The following is a 19,787-nucleotide window of genomic DNA, read 5'->3' on the forward strand; positions in this document are numbered from 1 at the left end:
ATTATACGGAGGAAAAGCGGCAAAGGATCACGTTGGAAGCCCGGACCCGGTGAACTAGATCACAGAAAAAGGCAATGATAATTCAGAATTCCAGAAGCTATGAACTTGAATTATAAAAGTTGGGAGTGGCAAGTCTTCCCCAGAACATGTCTTCAATCTCTGTTCATATGGATCACGTTCTTCGTACCCATGACAGAGATAATAGCAAACAAAACGATATCATCCATCTTGCCTACATATCATAGGAAGACTACAAGATCTGCTCACAGCCAAAAGAGAGGGAACGAGGCTCTGTAACGTTCGAAGTCGGCCAGCAGGGCCTAACACGACACTACAAAATCGTTTACGCATAGCAGGGGACCCGACGTACAAAATGCTTCCATACGAAAGTCTCCCAACACGTCCTGTCAGATTACGCTAGATTTGCACACTGGGCACAAAGTCTTCATCCGAAGCCACCTGTCAATGCACTGTGGAAGCAAAAACAGATCCAGGAAAGATGTTAAGCAGGAAATTTGGAACCCAGAACTGTTCTGATATAGAAATTGCGTGCCTTACCTCTTTGTGAAATTTGTGCATGCACGGCAAATGCCGGAGGGAAGCACCATCTGCAGGGTAATCCAGGCATATAGGACAGGGTTCGTCGCGACAACTTTCTCCCTGGCGAAGGAAAGGGGGACTGACAAATTAGCTCTTACAAACTAAAAAATAGTGCAAATCCATCTTGGATAAGAAACATAATCCGAAGTTCCGAACCTTAACTACAGATAGTGGTAGGCTGTCTATCTCACTGTCAGAGACTCCTATGCAATGGTTGTTGTCATCAAACGCTATGGAGTTCACATAATCATCACTAGCATGTGACCAACAAGAACTAATTAGTCAGTAACTCACAATAGATATGCATCAACCAAGAAGAAACTTCAATAGAGGAAACAGCAATGCATCCCCATTGGAGGATCTATGGGGGTAACTTACTGGTCTATGAAGCACTGATACAGGGACACAGGATACGATAGTTTTCAAGAGCAGTCATACGGGGATACAGCAGAGTATATAAATATTGAGAAAAAAATACAGAACATATGAGAAAGATTAAAGCCATTTGAAGTATTAGCACTTCCGTAATATGATTTCAGTCTAGACTGTAACACCACACAAAACAAGTGATACAAAACAATATACCAAATCAGGAACAAAAAATTACGACAACGGTTATATATCTGTATGCAGATATTTCCATCAAAACATCACATTGCATGAAAAGAAAGTGACATTAAAACAGTAAGTACTTACTCCTCAAAATCCGAAGTATATGTGTCCTCACAGGAATCAAGTGCTTCTTGCAGTGAGTCCAGTATGGCTATTTTCTACATTTTAGAAACACAAAAAATCATGAGTATAGAGGAATCGTTTTGCAATTCATACTCCATGCGAGCAAAGATAGTGGCACATAGGCCATATCAGTCTTGCGCACTAAGAGGCAGAAAGACAGACTCGTCACTTCGTCAGGAAACAAGTTAGTTTCTGAAGTATCCATGTTGGATATGCACGAGGTGTTAATATGGATACGATGAGTTAGTAGTTACATTAGACTAGCATACAATTGGTTAATTGTTGGTCTAGCTAGTAGCTAAGTTCAGATCAGATTAGTTAGCTGCTCAGTTGATCCTTTAAAAGCATATCTGCATCTAATCTTCAAAGCAACCAAAGAATAAGTCTTCCAAATATTCAGCACTGCTCTGGGCCTGTATGATCGCCTCCTGAGACACATTTGCTACTTCAAGCCCATAACATGATTTGTTGATGTGGCCTGTGATTATCAGATAATGGGTGGAAAGAGGAGTTTTACTTAAGTACACCAGCTCAAGGAAATTTTTACGGATTCTAAAGCATGTTATCTGCAATTACTTAGGGCAGAGAAATTGAACATTCATGGGTTAATCAAATTGCTGGGATAAAGGAATGGGGATAATATATAGTTTGTTGCTGCTACTTGCTACCTATAATAGGTAAGAAGTGTGAATACTTAGGTTGTCAAAAGCTGCTTGTACATGATAAGCAAGCAAGATGAAGTAGTCAACCATACAAAGGCCCCTTGACATTACAAAGTAGTGATGCAAAGGGAGTGATGCCTAGGACGAACTAGCCATCATTTTCATGAAGATAGAGCTGATGATCACCCAGGCTGGCTAGCCTACCATCCACAGGGCTAGCCAGTAAGCCCCTGTGTGACTTCACATATTCCATAGTAGGGTTGATTTCTAGATTGGGGAATACAGGGTAAATACTAACCGTATCTTCCATTATCTAATAAAAGGGTAAATACTAACCATTCCGAAATCCAGGTTTTCTTGTCCAAAGCATCCTTTGGTCAACTGAGAGATAATCATCTGTGAACGAGAAATTGTCAGTGCACAATTAAGTGAAGGTCAGAAAAATAAGCTTATTAAGGAGTCGCACATTCCGTTTCTCAAATTCCGGGCCATTGGAGTTTCTTGGCAACCACCTTCTGTTTGATATTGGAGCCTGAGTGTGATTAACTGTCCATGAAGTAAAATTTTCAGCTGGCGAGTGCCGGCCATATGAATACAAGTGTGCCATTGAACAGTCCCTTTGGCTCTGAGGAGGACAATAATGCACTTCTTATAAAATGGAGGATGAAGATTTCAGAAAAATGAGGAAAGGAATCGAGACATGCAATGCCATAGAAAATAGGTGACACCAAGGAAATGCATAACTACGAAGTTGAAATGCAAGTCAAGAACACAAAGCTCAAGAGTAAGAACAACAGGGGATAATTAAATTTTAAGCTTTTGCTAATCCATATACTCCCTCCGTCCAACAAAGGATGTCTCAACTTTGACCAAATTTGAATGCATATCTATACACTAAGTCATGTCTAGATACATGACAAACTTGAGACATCTTTTGTTGGACGGAGGAAGTAGCTTTTTTTTTTTGTGAAGAAAAGGAAGTAGCTTATTTTTAGTTCTGAGTATGGTGTCAAGTTACCCAGCAAACAGGTTTTAAGCGCTCACAGGCAGATATTATGCCAGGCTATCTTTAGTTGGCACAATGTAATTGGGATTTCAAGTACCGACTTGCAAGTGCCAAGATTCGATCGATGAAACAAAACGAATAGCTATTGTTTACCAGAACTTTAACATGTCAGTTCATAAGTTATAATTTGAAACCATGTCAATATTCATAAAAGATGACATGATGATTGTTGCAACATTTTTGAGTAACAGATCCCCATTAACGGATGCATCAAACCACGGTGGCAACTTACAGAACTAGATTGTCCCTCTCTAGCAGCAATTCTGGCACGAGCAGTGTCTTCCTCTTGCAATGTCCAGGCTAGAGTTGTATCTACCTGTAAGATGTAAGCAATCATTTCCCATTTGTAATATCAGTAGTAAATTATCAGAAACTAAGCAGCGGCAGGTAGAAAAATAACCAAGAAACGGCATGTCATTAAATAGGACACAACAAGATTGAAAAGTAATAAAGAGAAACAACCTCTTGGGAATTTTCAGAGCCTGGCTGTTCCCTGTTGAACTGCTCCTGAAGCTTGAGGGCAAGCATCTCATCTAACTCAATTTGCCTGGCCTTCAGCTGGTTCTCATCGGGAAGTGGGAAATGGAGCCCCTTAATCCTCAACATCCACGCTGAGCTACTTTCCGTGAGAAAGTCAGGAATGTCCATGGAGCTGCTTTGCCCAGACAATGCGACCTCGTCCTTGTTGTTTGGTTCTTCCCTGGGCTCAGAGATTGATCTGCCTATCTGGTTACCCCAGAAACAGTCTCCCTCACTTGTTCCATCTCCGGAGTTGCTTACCCTTCCATTCCATGAATCCCATCCGGCTCCCAAGATACGACCACTAGCACCATGCGATCCTCCGCTGAGCGAAGGAGCTCCTGTTGCCCATGAACTCTCCCTCTCACCAACCTTCTCCTTGTCTTTCTTTACTGTCACACTTGGCTGATGCAGCGGCCTCTTCAATCTTGTCTGCTCAAGAAAGCTCTGGGTGCCGTGACCCCCAATTCTTGTGCAGGCACTCCCGGTCCTGGGGTCAACAGATGGATCTGCCTCCCAGGCAGGACGCTTCCGTTCAGGCGAGTGAATGCACGCCTCATCCTCAGAATCAGATGATACCAAATCCACAACCTCCATTCCCTGCAAAAAAAGGGGGTCAATACAACATCTGGTGATAAACTGACCCATTTTACTTTCGCAAGTGCCCAAAAAGATCAAGTACATTGCAACGACCCACTTTAGTTGCACAGTTTGATAACCAAGGTCATTGTGTTCCATCTCTCCATTTTATACTCATTTGACTCTATCTTTTGTAATTGTATACTCGTACTTATTGGACTTGATCTCTAGGGAAACCAAAAGAAAACGACCAAAGTACCCCTGCTCGTTGGCCAGACCAAGAGCCGATCCAGCTCGTGTTTCCCACCTGATCTCAATCCCCCCAGCCCAGTTTCGCCTCACTACCTCTCTCTTTCGTCCGGACGCCTGCCGGCGGTATCATGGGACGGAAGTGGCATTCTGGCAGCTGGCCCTCAAACTGGGATTATTTTTACAAATTACAAACGGTTTACATGATCATTGATCTCAACCTATATTTCACGACCAAGTACAACTCCTGAGCTCCGAAATCTAACAAATTAATTGTGTGAAGGCCGCACCACGCATCAACAGAGCATCGTGAAATGCGTGCTTACACAAATGGGGAGAAATTAGGAAGGGGAGAGGCGGATGCACGCACGAGAGAAGAAGCCGACGAGGACGGAGCACGAAGAGCCAGACAATGTGGACGAGCAGCAGCGCCTGCCTCGAGTCGGACGCGGACCCAAGTCGGCGCCGGAGCACGCGGTCTTTCGTGCAGGCGCGCCAGCACGTGACTCCGTCCGACGATCCCGCCTTGCTTGGAAAGCCGGCTGCCGAAACACCTCCTCCGCCCGGCGTCGCAGGAAGAAAGAGAGAGTGATGGGAAACCGGGAGAGAAGGAGAGCACGGGCTGGACCGGCAGCTCTTGGTCCGGAAAGTTAGGGCTAAACCCGCCGGTGGAGGCGGAGGGGAGGAGGTGGTTTTTGGTCTTCTTTATTTTTCCTCTTCTTCTGAAACGAGTCTGTTTTCTTGATCTTTTGCTTTTCAAACAGGAGGCGGATCGCTCAGTGCGCCAGGAAGATGGGCAGTGTCTCCGGCCGGAAATAGAAGGCTTTTCGTACTTGGCTTGTGAGCTGGGTACTGTTTATGTTCGCTTTTGAGTTTTGACCGATCGATGAACAGTTGAAGAGGACCATAGCCGTCTGTCTAAAATATCTACTTCATTCGTTTTATGAATGTTGGCGTATTTTGTTAAGACTTTGACCGATGAAAACTTCATTGATATGTGTTTTTTCATACATGAAATTTATATCGATGGGTTCGTCTTTAAAAGTTATTTCTAATGATAATGGTTTCGTATCATATAACTTATATATTGATAGAATATTTCTTGATCAAAGAATTGTCTTAACGAAACAAAATACACCATCTTTGTGAAAAAGAAGAAATATGACTTAAATTATAATTTCAAGACGTCCGAATACTGTACCCAAAAAGTCTCACGTGCAGTAAGGCGTATACAATATTGTTGCAATACAAAGAGAAAGCAAAAACGTTGTCGCATATTGGACACAGCTATGCAATATTTTTTTTTACGCATTCAACAAGTCCATATTACAATAAATTGTTGAGAAAACATGCGGCAACATACCTAAAAAGGAAAACAAACGTACGCAGCAACTAACAACTGGAAACATTGTTAACGATTGCAGCAGTTGAATACACACAACCACATTGTTTTTCAAGAAGTGGACTAAACTACCCTTGGTTTGAGGCTAACGAGCGATGACACCAGGATAACCGTGCAGAAATATTTTTCCTTTTATGTTTGGTTGGAGTATGCTAATTGGCTAAAATAAATGACAAAAAATAGAGGATGAAAATATTCTCTAGGATTTAACAACTTCTTTTCCTCGAAAACAACTCCGTTTTTATCTTCCACATGTCTGTTCCTTTACTTGTTGAAATGACACCTCAAACTATATGGAAAGGAGGTAAGAATCACGACTTGATAGTATAGACGGCATCGACTACGTAACACTTTCCTAGAATACATGAACACATGGATTACTTTCCTATACATAATTTAGTGGCATTGGAAAATGAAGATGCGCTACTTTCCTAGCATAAGGGGACAAGTGGATTATCTTATAGAACACTTTGACTATTTTCACGTTCTAAATCATCACTAAAAGCAGAGTATCTTGTGTTGTAATCCCCCAACCAGCCAAACACATATGTGAACCTACAATCTGTCATCACTACCATAAAACTTTCTACCATGAAATGAAGGGGGACATGTCCCCAATAACCGAGGCTCGTACATGCCTACCATCAGTAGTTCCAATACAATCCTATTTGGTAAAACAAATGAAACAAAAAATATAGAACCATACAATTGTATGTCTACAGACTTTTAAAAAGTAGTTGTCACACATCATGAAGTATGGATCCCACCCGTAATTACCGTTTTTCTTGGGGGTTCTCCAATGGAGTTCATCTCGTGGCTCACTACAACGTGGAGGATGACTTCTAAATAATGGCTAATGGTTTTACTAGACATAGCAAAAAAGTTATAATTAACCTATTCTTAAGGTTGTGTATGTCTAACATTGTTCCAAAGCATTGCTAGTTGCTTCTCAAAACACACATATATCATGTTTTGAAGAAACCGGCAGTCCCTCAAAAGCTTACAAAATTGAATGAGAGGTGCTCTTCCAGGCCAAGGCGTGGTTATACAAAAGTTATATCTCGTTCTTTCAAATTTTATTCTGTAGATACTTCTCTCCCATCCAGCCTATGCCTTTCAACTATTTTTCCCAAGCCTAATGATTTCTATCATTTTTTCCATTTTCTAGATTGATTAATAACCAAGGTCATTGTGGAATAAGCACATATGACACTGCTCCTTAAACAAGTATGGTTTATCTTGTAATGCAAAAAAAATATATAATTCAACATGACATGCCATACAAGGAACTTTTTGATCTACCAAAAAGGTAGACGAGTGCTATGCAATGCCATACACAAATGGTATACAAAGGATGCTCTTTAGGAGGGAGAGGGGATTCACCAATACTGCTACCGTACCAGAAAAAAGTTTCAAAAAGCACGGATTTGGGAGGAGGGGTATAGGATCTACACCTCCGCTTGAAGATGAAATTTGTTGTCGTGAATCTACTAGTAGTCAACTATGCTCTCATCACCCAACACGCCTTCTTGGTCACGGGTCCTCCTGAGTTAGAGTACAGAGAGGAGGGAGAAAAGGAAGTCAGAGCACAGAGAGGGGAGAGAAAGTTGCGCTCAAAGCAAAAGATCGTCCATGGAGAGAGCGGGGATAGAGAGAGAAGGCAACACACCTAGAGATCTTCCCCGCAGCCTGATGACCAGTTGCGCCGCCGCCTCCAAGAAGGTTAGGAGGAGTGCGGGGATAGGATGACTAGGAATAGGGTTTTGCGGGCATATATATGGATCATGGGCCGGGCAGATTTATTATATGCCACACTTTAGTTTGCACTTTGATAATCTGCTCCATCTTGTTTCACTGACATGTGGGATGGGGCCACCTGTTAGTGATAAGAGATGGGGCAAATTATCAAATCGCAATGTAAAGTGGGGCAAAAGGTCAATATCCCTCGGATCGTGGATGCATGGGAATCTATGTATGGTGCAAAAAGGTAGCCTAACAGAGGTGAAATATTGGAGGGGTGGTGAGTCCTGGCTGGCGCACATAAGGTGTTTGATGTGTGGCCTCCAACGTGAAGAACAAGGCTGATGCCAGGGTCCCCTTGCAGGCGAGAGATACATGATTTTCTTTTATTATTCCTCTCCTAGCGGGATTTTTGTAAAGGAATTGACTATTTGGCAACTGTTATGTACCTAACGTAGATACCGAACGATCCATGGGCGAGCAGGAGCGAGAGAAGCACGCGAGCGCAAGGCGGGATGGGTACGCGTTGTGACAGGCCGTCCACCGAGCACCATACCAGTCGGGTGATCGTTGCATGCAGAGTTAAATAACTTTGTCCTCTCCGTTGCTACCGGTGCATGCATGCATGTAAACCAAAATTGATGATGTCCGCAAAGATTCTTTTTTGCTTGAAACTTTGAAATGTTTTAATTTTTTAAATCCACACCTGATTGACGATCTGTTTTCACTGTTGAAATCATCACGACGAGGGCTACAAAACTAGATCTCAGATGGGTATGTACCGATAACTTTTTTTACCAGCTTAAAAGTTACCAACCAGTAATATGTGAGTTATCAGATCGTTCACTAATAGTTACCGGCTATAGAACTGGATTTCGTTTCAAGACGTTTCAAGTGAATTATTTTGAGCACAAAAGTTATCAAACTCAAAACTAGATCTCACCTAGTATATTTTGGCCAAAATGGCCAACGTAACTATACTAATGTTGTGGTGGTAATTGTAACATGTGCGACTAGCCAACTATGTCGTTGTTATGGTGATGCATGTACCCTGAAAATCCGGGTAACTATATTAGTCCTATTATGGTAACCTTTGCCAGAAAGCTAGGTAATAATACTAGTGCTATAACGACAAGTGACAATTGTACCCTGACTATATCAATAACTCCATGAGCACAACAAACCACATTGCATAAGGTTACCAACTCCATTCGAAAAGAGGGGACGGATTTAGCACCCCCACAGGGTAGAAATTCGGCCCCTACATGGTACAAAAGCTACCGACATACAGTGCATGAACTTACCCACACAATGTGTATAGTCACCAACCTGTATGGCATGAAGTTACCGACACTTAGGGCATGAAGTTTCCGATGCAAGCCCACACAATGCACAAATGTTGCATTCCATGGGAGGGGGCAGATTTACCATGCCCACACGGTACAAAACTACATGGCACAAAAGCTACCAACATAGAATACATGAAGTTATCAACACACGATGCATACAGTTACCAACCAACTATGGACAAAGTTACCAGCCCGTAGCGCATAAAGTTACCGACCCATGGTGCATAAAGTTACCGAACCACACACACACGACACAAAAGTTGCATTCATGTAGAGGGCGAGAATTACCACCACAAAAGAGTACAAACCTATATGGCCACAAAAAACTACCAACAAATAATGCATGAACTTGCCAAGATGAGGCATATAGTTACCAACCCATGCAATGCACAAAAGTTGCATTCAATGAGGAGGGAAGAAAATTACCACCCTACAAGATACAAACCTAGCTACATGGTGCATAAGCTATCAACATACAACACATAGACTTACTGGCACACGGTGCCTATTGTTACCAACCCACACAGTGCACAAAAGTTGCATCCAATGAGAGTGGATAGAACTACCACCCCTACATGTACAAACCTACATGGCACAAAAGTTGCCATGCAATGCATGAAGTTACTAGACCACTGTACATGAAGTTACCAACCGTCTGTGCACGAAGTTACCAACAACGTTGCATGAACTTACCAACCCACGTACATCAATGTCGGGTTGGTAACTATAATAACTAAACTGTCGTCAGGGTGATAAGTATAGCCTCAGCAGCTCGATAACTACATGTATGTTATTAGGTCGATGACTATAGCCCGAATGTCAGATACTACATCGGTATCAAGGTGATAACTATATCCTCAACGGTTGGGTAACTACGTCTATGTTGTGTTGATAATTAACTATAGCCTAAAATGTTGGATAACTACATCTATGTTGGGTTTCTTAGCTTGAACATGTGATAAAGAGTTGGGTAACTACTTACTACTTATATGTTGGGTTGATAAATATATCCAGAACTGTTGGTTAATTTAGTGTCAGGAAGATCACAGTAACCTACACAATTGGGTGTGTACGGCAATGCCAGGGTGATGACTACATCAATGGCGAGTGATAACTACAACCCAAACATGTGAGTAACAATTGGTGATAAGATGATCATTGTAACCTAAAGATATGGGTAACTAAATTGGTGGTAGGATGATCACTCTAACCTGAACTAACTAAGTTGGTGACATGATGATCATTGTAACCTTAACATGCGGGTAACTAAATTGGTGCCAGGGCGATAACCTACAAGCATTCACAGACCACAACTGTATGAATTACCATTACAAAACATTATCTAACTTTTAGAACCACATGCTACATGGTGTGGTGGCCTGAAAACGCGGTTTCGGCATCATCGACTCACCCATTCCGAGCTCTTGTCTTCGATGGCGGTGGCGGCTGGTGCTTCCAGCCACGGCTCCTGCTATCTCCCTACATCGCCACATCGGCGGCCACTCCCTCCTCGCCCATGTCACGCACCACTCCGCCAGCACCAACATCCTCCCGGCCCATCGCCGCCGCCAATGTCGGGCTCATCCTCAGCCTCAGGTGCATGGCCACCACTGCATATCCCCCCTCAGTACTCTGTACTTCTGCAACACCTGCAGCACATCAAGGTAAGAATCCACAACCATCGTATCATACCTCACCCATTTGGTGGTGGCATATGGTTGAGGTTGTTGTGGCGCTCGGAGGGAGGGTGACGAGCTCGATGAGGAGGCTGAAGGAGTAGACGTCAGTCTGTCAGTGGGTTGGGTTGTCCTCAGGTGCTCCTCCGGGTCCACGTACCCGACCGCAGTGGCCCGATCCGAGCCCTTGCCGTCACCGGCCACCACCACTAGCCCGCAAAATCCTCCCTGATCTCAAGGTGGATGGCGGCTGGGAGGCCCACGTTGCTGGATCGAGTTGCCCGACCCCTTTCCCGTCGTGTGTAGAGGAGCTGCGAGCTAGTGCCATGTCGAGGCTGCGCACGTGCCATCGTGTACGGCAGATGGCACGGAGGTGCGGCAGTGGCAGACGAGGAGGAGAGTGTTGGAAATATGCCCTAGAGGCAATAATAAATTTGTTATTATCATATTTCATTGTTCTTGATAAATGTTTATTGCCCATGCTATAATTGTATTGATTGGAAACTCAAATACATGTGTGGATAAATAAACAAATACCGTGTCCCTAATACGCCTCTACTAGATTAGCTCGTTGATTAAAGATGGTTAAGGTTTCCTAACCATAGACATGTGTTGTCATTTAATAACGAGATCATATCATTAGGAGAATGATGTGATGGACAGACCCAAACCTAAACATAGCTTTTGATCGTGTCACTTAAGTTTAAGTTGCTTATGTTTTATTATGTCAAGTATTATTTCTTTAGACCATGAGATCATGCCACTCCCTAGTACCGGAAGAATACTTTGTGGGCATCAACCGTCATCTCGTAACTGGGTGATCATAAAGGTGTTTTTCAGGTATCCCAGAAGGTGCTTGTTGGGTTGTATGGATCAAGACTGGGATTTGTCACTCCTTGTGACGGAGAGATATCTCTGGGCCCTCTCGGTAATATAACATCCTAATGAGCTTGCAAGCATGCGACTAATGTGTTTAGTTGCGGGGGTATTATATTATGGAACGAGTAAAGAGAACTTGCCGGTAACGAGATTAAACTAGGTATGGCGATACCGACGATCAAATCTCGGGCAAGTAATATATCGCGAGACAAAGAGAATTGGATACTGGATTAATTGAATCCTCGACATAGTGGTTCAACCGATGAGATCTTCGTGGAATATGTGGGAACTATTATGGACATCCAGGTCCCGCTATTGGTTATTGATATTTGATCATGTCCACATGTTCTCGAACCCGTAGGGTCACACACTTAACGTTTCATGTTGCTTGGGTTAGATGAGATAAATGATGATGATATCGAATTATGATTCGGAGTCTTGGATGGGATCCTAGACGCAACGAGGAGCTCCGGAATGTTCCGGAGATAAAGATTTATATATGGAAAGTTGTTTTCAGGGTTCTGGAAAGTTTGGAATATTTCCCGGTTTTGACCGGGAAGCTTCTAGAAGGTTCCGGAGGGATCCGGAGGGTTCCACCTTGAGGCCCACCTATCCCTGGGCTAAATGGGCCTGTGAGGGAGCACCCTGGCCTTAATGGGCCGAGGGGCTAGCCCACAGGGCCCATGCGGCCAGGAGGAGAGTCCTGGCCGCGGGAGAGTCCTGGCCGCATGAGAGTCCTGGCCGCCGGAGAGTCCTGGCCACGGGATAGTCCTGGCCGGCCACGCCTCCTCTACCCCTATATAAATAGAAGGGGGGGCAAGGGAGAGAGACACCCCAAGCTTTCAGTTGGATCTCTCTCCCCTGAGCCCTCCTCTCCTCCTCTTCTCACGCGCACGACGTAGCCCTGCCCGTGAGAATATTCACCATAGTCACCACGCCGTTGTGCTGCCGGGATCTCGTCTACCTCTCCCTCTCGCTTGCTGGATCAAGGAAGGAGGAGACAACGTGAAGCTGAACGTGTGGATACCAAGGAGGTGCTGTCCGTTCGGCACTGAGATTGATCTCATTGAAAGTTCCACTACACCAACAACGATCTCGTGATCGTAACGCTTAGCGGTCTACGAGGGTATGGTGTTCATGATCCCTCTCGTTACATACATCTAGTATATATATTCTTGGGTTTTCTTCCGCACTTCTCGTAGGAAATTTTTTTTGTTTCCTATGCAACGAACCTAACAGAGAGAAGGTGGCCATGATGGTGAGGAGGTGAGGCACGAGGAGGAAAAGGAGAAGGAAATGAGGAGGGGATAAGAGATTTGGGGATGAGGAGCAGTGTCTGCGTGCGTCCTCGAGCCCTAGTTTTGAAAACCGGACCGAACCGCCGGTTGGACCGGAAAAAACCGGAACCGGAGGCCTCGCAGGTCTGTTAAGCGCACTGGACCGGACAAGCAAGCGAACCGGATATTACATGGTCGGACCGGCGGTTTTCTCGTGAACCGGCGAAAAACCGGAGCTGGTTCGAGCGGCCGGACCGCCGAATGGGCCCTGTTTAATGGGCTTCTCCAGTTTTTGTGATGGGCCTTGATCCCAAGACCTCTTAGGAACGGTCGAAGGACCTGCGCGCTGGCCAGCCAAGCGATGAGCATCTCATGCATTGCAACGGAAGTTTGTCGTTTTATACTATTGTACCGCCGGTCAGACCAGTGAACCGGTGAACCGGAAGCCTCACCGGTTCATTGACCGGTCCGGTTTTCAAAACTATGCCTCGAGCAGAGGAAGATGAAGCGACAGAGGGAGGAGCTCACAGGTGGGCTGCGGGGCTCCTAACAAGGCCTTGGCCCAAGCGGGAGAAGCCGAATGTTCCGTAGCAAAACAAGTACATAACGTTCTCCAAATAGATAAATTGTTTTGTAAAGTATTTTTGGCTATTTTCAATTTTTAAATTCAAATATGCTCAAAGTTTTTGGGATTGAGTTGCATGTAGGCGTGAAATATTATAGTTTGGTTATAGAAGGTTCTATAAATTTATGATATATATCAAATGAAAAATACTTAATTAAAATGATGAAAAACTTAAGAAAATTCTGAAACTTTTTAGGGGCTCGTCTATACTAGCAAAGACCCAACAAAAATATCAAAGTAGTTTTCCAAAATACAATTTTAATCCAGGGTTTTAAGGAAGTTCAGTTTTCAGAATTTTAAACACGTTTATATCAAGGATGGTTAAGTATGAAACTAATGCTATATCTGCATGTGAATGATGTGCATTATTTTACATGGTTACCATCAAGGGTCCTTGGTAAAAGATTTTACACTTTGGGTTATTACAAACCTACCCCTTTAAATTTATCTTGACCCGCGATTCCTAACGATTAGAAAAGAGAGATGGCATAATGACCCTAGATACACAAAATTCCTTGTAGATATCATGGCCTAGATCCATAACTAGAACAAGGAGCTAAGATACATCCAACAACATTCATATCAATGCAATAAAAGATACATGATAATTCCCAACAATATCATATATTTCAATAACCACGAAAATAAAAGTTCACAACCATGTTCATCGATTCATATGATCATTACAAGAGCATGTATCACAATCATGTTGGGTAGCTCATGCGATCAAAAGATATGGTTTCTCCATAGCTAGTACTTACAACCAACACATAGCTGATATGTTGAAAACTTATCTTTCTCTTTGGAAGTTTAATGAATATTTTTCTAGAACATCAATTGTTTTCAAGGACTAACCTGCTAATTTGTGTCATAATCCAATATATTCTCCTTTTATGCTTGATCGTGGGAAAATTTCATGAAAAGGACGCAAATTGGAGATGATCATGTTGAAACAAAGCTACACTAGAAGACTGAGCACATAGGGTCCATTTAGAGGCCCAGGTGCTGCCCAACCAAGGGCGCCTATTTTCGGACGAGGGATCCTCCATCGAGCCTACGGGGATGTTTTGTTTGTGCCGCCAACCAACCATGCCAATTTTGGTTCATTACCAATATTTTGGTTGCCAATAGGAGTTTTCTCTTGTCTCTCACATAACCTTACCAAATATATGCCAAAGTAAGGGCCAAGAAATGATCGACCAAATGGCATGCCAAATAATGCCAACATTGGGTGGAATTGTATTTGACACACAATTTTAACCACTGAACACGCATGCGTGCGAAGGGGCAAAATCCACCGTTCAATCCAAAGATGGAACCATGCAAGCAGACTGCACGAGCACACGAGGCTTACCAATGAGCCATGGCTTAGTCTCTGCATTATTCGCATGGATAGATGGCTGAGGATCTATCCTAGGTATATGTTTCTGTATTATATTATGCACATACATCAGCGTGGTGCTCAAGGAAAGCTAGGAAGTAACAAGAAATATGGCCATGAACTTGACTTGCCATGCTATCAGAAGAGGAGGTGACATATATTTGAACCAAGCTCATTTGCCATACAAACTTGTGAAATCAATAATGAATCGATGATATATTGCAATTCTCACTCAAAATTAACAATAGCTGGCCAACCACAAGTTGCCAATTCCTAAACCTCACAGTAGGATATATAAGAGAATACATTTCAGGATAGCCATTTTTACACATTAGCTTGCAGCGTCCAGCAGAAATAGACGCTTAATGCAATCATGGTTAAAATGATACATACCACACAGGCTTCAGTGAACTGCATATAGCCTGATGAGCGCAGTTACCCCCGCCGATTCAGTGTTCGACGAAGTAATAAAAGACTTACAAAACTGTATAACCGCAAGTATGCTATGACAATTCCTATTTACGACTACACAGTGAAAAACTTGGAAGAACCTGGCTTGAACTGATTCATATTCAGAATTTTAGTTAGTTAATGATTAATTAGACAGTTAGTTATGTAACTGTTCGTGTTCCCAGTTTTCCAAAACTTAGGACACGAAGACAAAAACTTGGGACACCAATGCATGTATTGGTGCCCCTTCCTCTTGTATAAATATATCTTCAATCAATGAAACAAAGACAAGAATTTCATTCTAACACGTTATCAGCCATGTTTTGCTTTTGCCCTACAATCAAAAAGGTGAGAATCATGGCGATCAAGGATCTGCCTCTTGTTTTTCTTGCCGTTCTTGAGTTCCTCGGCCATCATGGAAGCAGCCATCGGGGGACTTATCGTCGCCGGTGGGCAACTTGCCGCCGGACTCACGCGGGTGGTCGCCGCCCGCGCCTTGCCCACGACGCTCCGCCGGGCCCCGCATCGACGACCCCTGCACCAACGGCCTCCGCGCCACTGGTCCTCGTCCCGCCGGCTCCTATGCCGGCTTCCGCGCCGCCGACCCCCGCACCGATGGACCCGACGCCCCCGGCCTCCCCAGAGTATGTACCTTCCATGGAATGGATGATGGCCAGACCGGCGCCGCTGATGCTTGGAGAAGACGATGACTTTGTTCTCGCCCTTGCACCGCCTCCACTGCTGCTCTATTGCCCCATCCATGGCTATGGGCCATGCCCCACGCGTGACGGCATGGCGCCACGACCTCCGTCTCCAACTCCGCCGTCGACTCCACCGGGCCTCGACGTCAAGACAACCGGCGGCGGCGACCTCAAAGATGACCGAGACGATGAGGAGGGGCTCGACACCGTGCCCCCGGAGGCGCGGAGACTCCTCCGCAAATACGCGGCCGCCATGGCCGCTCACCGCTCGGGAACGGGCTCCGGCGGGTGGAACCCGGCCACCCTCGGCCTCTCCTCCGTCGGGGGGGGGGGGGGCTCCTCCATCTGAGCATGCGCGGAGGGAGGTGGTTGGGCGGCGGACGGGCAGCGGCGGCGGATGAGAGGCGGCGGCGGCGGCGAACGAGACTGGCGGCGGCGGGATGGGGCTAACCCTAACTGCCCGCCCCCCCATCCCTCTTAACCACCCGAAGCCCACAACGCCCCCGCGCCCTCCCTCCACTGGCTACGGCCACTTTGCAGAAAAGTCCGGATACTTTCGGCTATTTGTGATTTGGTCCTTGTATCTATTTAATAGTAGTATTTTACATACCTAAAGGTCGCTGCACTTATATTTATTTAGATTCCAGTGGTTTTTAGGCTATATTCCTACTAAAGACATATTCCTATGTAAATGTCAATGTAAATATTGTCGTGTTCAATGTGTTTGTATGATATACATCCCCTATTAAATGTCAATGTAAATATTGTCGTGTTCAATGTGTTTGTATGATATACACCTTGCAATTGAGATCTTTGTTTCTTGCATTTTTGAGAGTTTTGCTTCAACAATTAAGTCCCAAAATGGCACAAAAAATGCCCAAATTTGACTTGATTCAAGAAAATCTCCATTCGTGATAAGCAAAAATTATCACCATGTGACTACCTCAATTTAATATATGCGAATCACAAGGTACTATAGACTTTCAATAACGATAAAATGCTATATGGCGTTGAATGTTCCGTGGGAACATACACCTTATTGAAAGCAGCGAATTATTTCGCGTAGTGCTGAGAGGTCTACATTGTGTCAAATACGCACAATGACTACCTTCAACGTGCTCTTCCAATATTAAATAACACAAGGTGCTATAGTCTTTCAATAACGGTAAAATGCTATATGGCGCTGAATGTTCCGTGGGAACATACACCTTATTGAAAGCAGCGAATTATTTCGCGTAGAGCTGAGAGATCTACACCAATAAATCGGTGATTATCTTCATAGTGTTATTTGAGGTCTACACTATATGAATTTAACATTGGTTAAATTTCATGCATTTTATTGCAATTTACTTACAACAATGACCACAATATTTTGGCTGTACCTACTAGTAATTGACAAAATCAATGGTTTTTCAATCCCATGTAGGACAAAATCAATTTACTTACGGAAGAACAAAACTTCTGAACCTACTTCAACAACAACAACAACAAATGTGAGTCAACATTTGATTGACCGAGATCAATTGGGTAATATACACCCAGTGGATAACCAACATCCACAACCCAGCTCAATAGTGCACTCAATTACTGATGTTGGGATATCGGAAAACCTAGACTTAACCGCAACGGGAAATCGCGAACAATCACCAAAGGTAAATGAAATTTCCAGAAATTATTTAGATACTGGAGAAACATATAATAGAAAGACTACATTTGCCGACACTTATTTCTCAACTAAGATTGGAAACAACCTTCTAAATGATCATGATCCAAAGACCATAGCTGAGTGTGAAAAACGCTCCGACTGGCCTAAATGGAAGGATGCAATTCAAGCAGAAATAGCCTCGCTCAATAAAAAGAAATTACAGAAGTAATACCTACATCTCCAAATGTTTTTCCAGTGGGATTCAAATGGGTTTTTGTCCAGAAAAGGAATGAAAACAATGAGGTGGTGAGATACAAAGCAAGACTAGTAGCACAAGGGTTCACGCAGAGACCCGGCATTGATTTCAATGAAACATATTCTCCGGTTACGAGTGGAATTACTTTCCGATATTTAATCTCATTGTCTGTTCAAAATCGTCTATCTATGCAGTTGATGGACGTCGTGACTGCATACCTTTATGGTCATTAGATTCGGACATTTACATGAAGGTTTCCGATGAAATCCAAATTCCGAATACTAACGCAAGACGCAACATGTACTGTGTAAAGTTGAATAAATCTTTATATGGTTTAAAACAGTCGGGTAGAATGTGGTACAACCGACTAAGTGAGTTTCTCATTAAAAAGGGTTACTCTAATAATGATGACTGCCCATGTGTATTCATCAAAAAATCCAAATCAGGATTTTGTATTATCTCTGTATATGTTGATGATTTAAACATCATTGGCAACAAACAGGATATTGATGAGGCTCGTAATCATCTAATGACAGAATTTGAAATGAAAGATTTGGTTAAAACCAAGTTTTGCTTAGGTTTACAACTTGAGCACCCTCCTTCGGGAATATTGATTCACCAAGCTACATATATACAGAAAATCTTGGAGAAATGTAACATGGACAAATCCTATCCATGCAAAACACCTATGGTAGTTCGATCTCTAGACGTAGACAAAGATCCATTCAAACCAAAAGGTGACGGAGAGGAAATTTTGGGATCTGAATTCCCATGTCTTAGTGCCATTGGAGCATTAATGTACCTAGCAAATTGCACCCGGTCAGATATTGCATTTGCGGTAAATTTACTAGCTAGACACAACGCAGCTCCAACAAAATGCCATTGGGTTGGTGTCAATCAAGTTTTTCGCTACCTACAAGGCACTAGAGATATAGGTCTATATTTTCAAAAGGAAAACTAAGATTCTAAATTAATCGGATACACTGATGCTGGTTATTTATTTGATCCCCACAATGCCAGATCCCAAAGCGGTTTCGTGTTCCTACACGGTGGGACAGCCATATCGTGGAAGTCTTCTAAACAGACTCTAGTGGCTACATCCACAAATCATTCGGAAATAATAGCCTTATACGAAGCATCTCGTGAAAGTGTATGGCTACGAAGAATGATTAACCACATACAACAATCATGTGGTATTGATTCAATTGAATCACCAACGATTATCTATGAAGATAATTCTGCTTGTGTTACTCAGATGCAATCAGGTTATATAAAAAGCAATATAACTAAACACATTGCACCTAAACTATTCTATCCTCATGAATTACGACAAAATGGGGAGATAAATATCGTGCAAACCAAATCACGTGATAATCTCGCAGATTTGTTTACTAAGTCCTTATCCAACTCCACATTTCATAAATGTGTATATGTGATTAGTATGAGACGACTTAAAAATTTGCAAGCATCAGGGAGAGTATTCACCTGAATTTAACCTGTACATCACATCATATTGCATTCTTTTCCTATTATGAGTTTTACTTAATGATTTCTCATAAAAAGTTTTTAATGAGACAATATTAACATGAGATTTTATGTCATATTTTGTATTTTCCCCACCGGGGTTTTTATAGATAATATACAGGACATATTTGTTGTCAACATAATTCAATATGAATTATCAAGAGACAATATTCAAAATATGTTATAACATTTTCTCCCTAATTTCCCATTGGGTTTTTAAAAGAAGTTTTCGTAACATATCAAAATTATTATTATTTTCTCAATATTTTTCCCATAGGGTTTTTGGAGGAAATTATATTACTAGATTCCATGAAGATTCAAGACTACAATCAATGGAGCAAATTGATCATGGGGGAGTGTTGAGAATAATTATTTATGATCAATTAAGGTTAATTATTAGTTAGTTAATGATTAATTAGACAGTTAGTTATGTAACTGGTCGTGTCCCAAATTTTCAAAAACTTAGGGCGCG

The 19,787-nt window shown here is 42.9% G+C and overlaps 1 protein-coding gene across 1 annotated transcript; it reads right to left on the reverse strand.

The window, feature by feature from the left end:
- Nucleotides 1-78: 78 nt before the first annotated feature.
- On the reverse strand, nt 79-5,393 carry LOC100832865. The gene is made up of 9 exons (XM_003569498.4): nt 4,781-5,393; nt 3,526-4,182; nt 3,296-3,379; nt 2,464-2,622; nt 2,334-2,393; nt 1,297-1,370; nt 757-853; nt 559-660; nt 79-470 (listed from the first exon to the last, which is right to left on the reverse strand). Exons 2-9 carry the CDS (start codon nt 4,177-4,179, stop codon nt 408-410), a joined length of 1,293 nt encoding a protein of 430 aa, XP_003569546.1. The 5' UTR covers nt 4,180-4,182; nt 4,781-5,393; the 3' UTR covers nt 79-407.
- Between the last annotated feature and the right edge of the window lie 14,394 nt (nt 5,394-19,787).

This window comes from Brachypodium distachyon, chromosome 2 (genome assembly GCF_000005505.3).
Source record: "Brachypodium distachyon strain Bd21 chromosome 2, Brachypodium_distachyon_v3.0, whole genome shotgun sequence".
Taxonomy (NCBI): Eukaryota; Viridiplantae; Streptophyta; class Magnoliopsida; order Poales; family Poaceae; genus Brachypodium; species Brachypodium distachyon.

Bases quoted from the DNA above. Each gene is read 5' to 3' on its own strand.
- LOC100832865 (XM_003569498.4), bottom strand. From the start codon at position 4,179: ATGGAGGTTGTGGATTTGGTATCATCTGATTCTGAGGATGAGGCGTGC. The intron at 661-756 runs GTTCGGAACTTC...TTCCTTCGCCAG, and splicing joins TACCACTATCTGTAGTTAAG to GGAGAAAGTTGTCGCGACGA. The intron at 471-558 runs GTAAGGCACGCA...TTGCTTCCACAG, and splicing joins TGCACAAATTTCACAAAGAG to TGCATTGACAGGTGGCTTCG.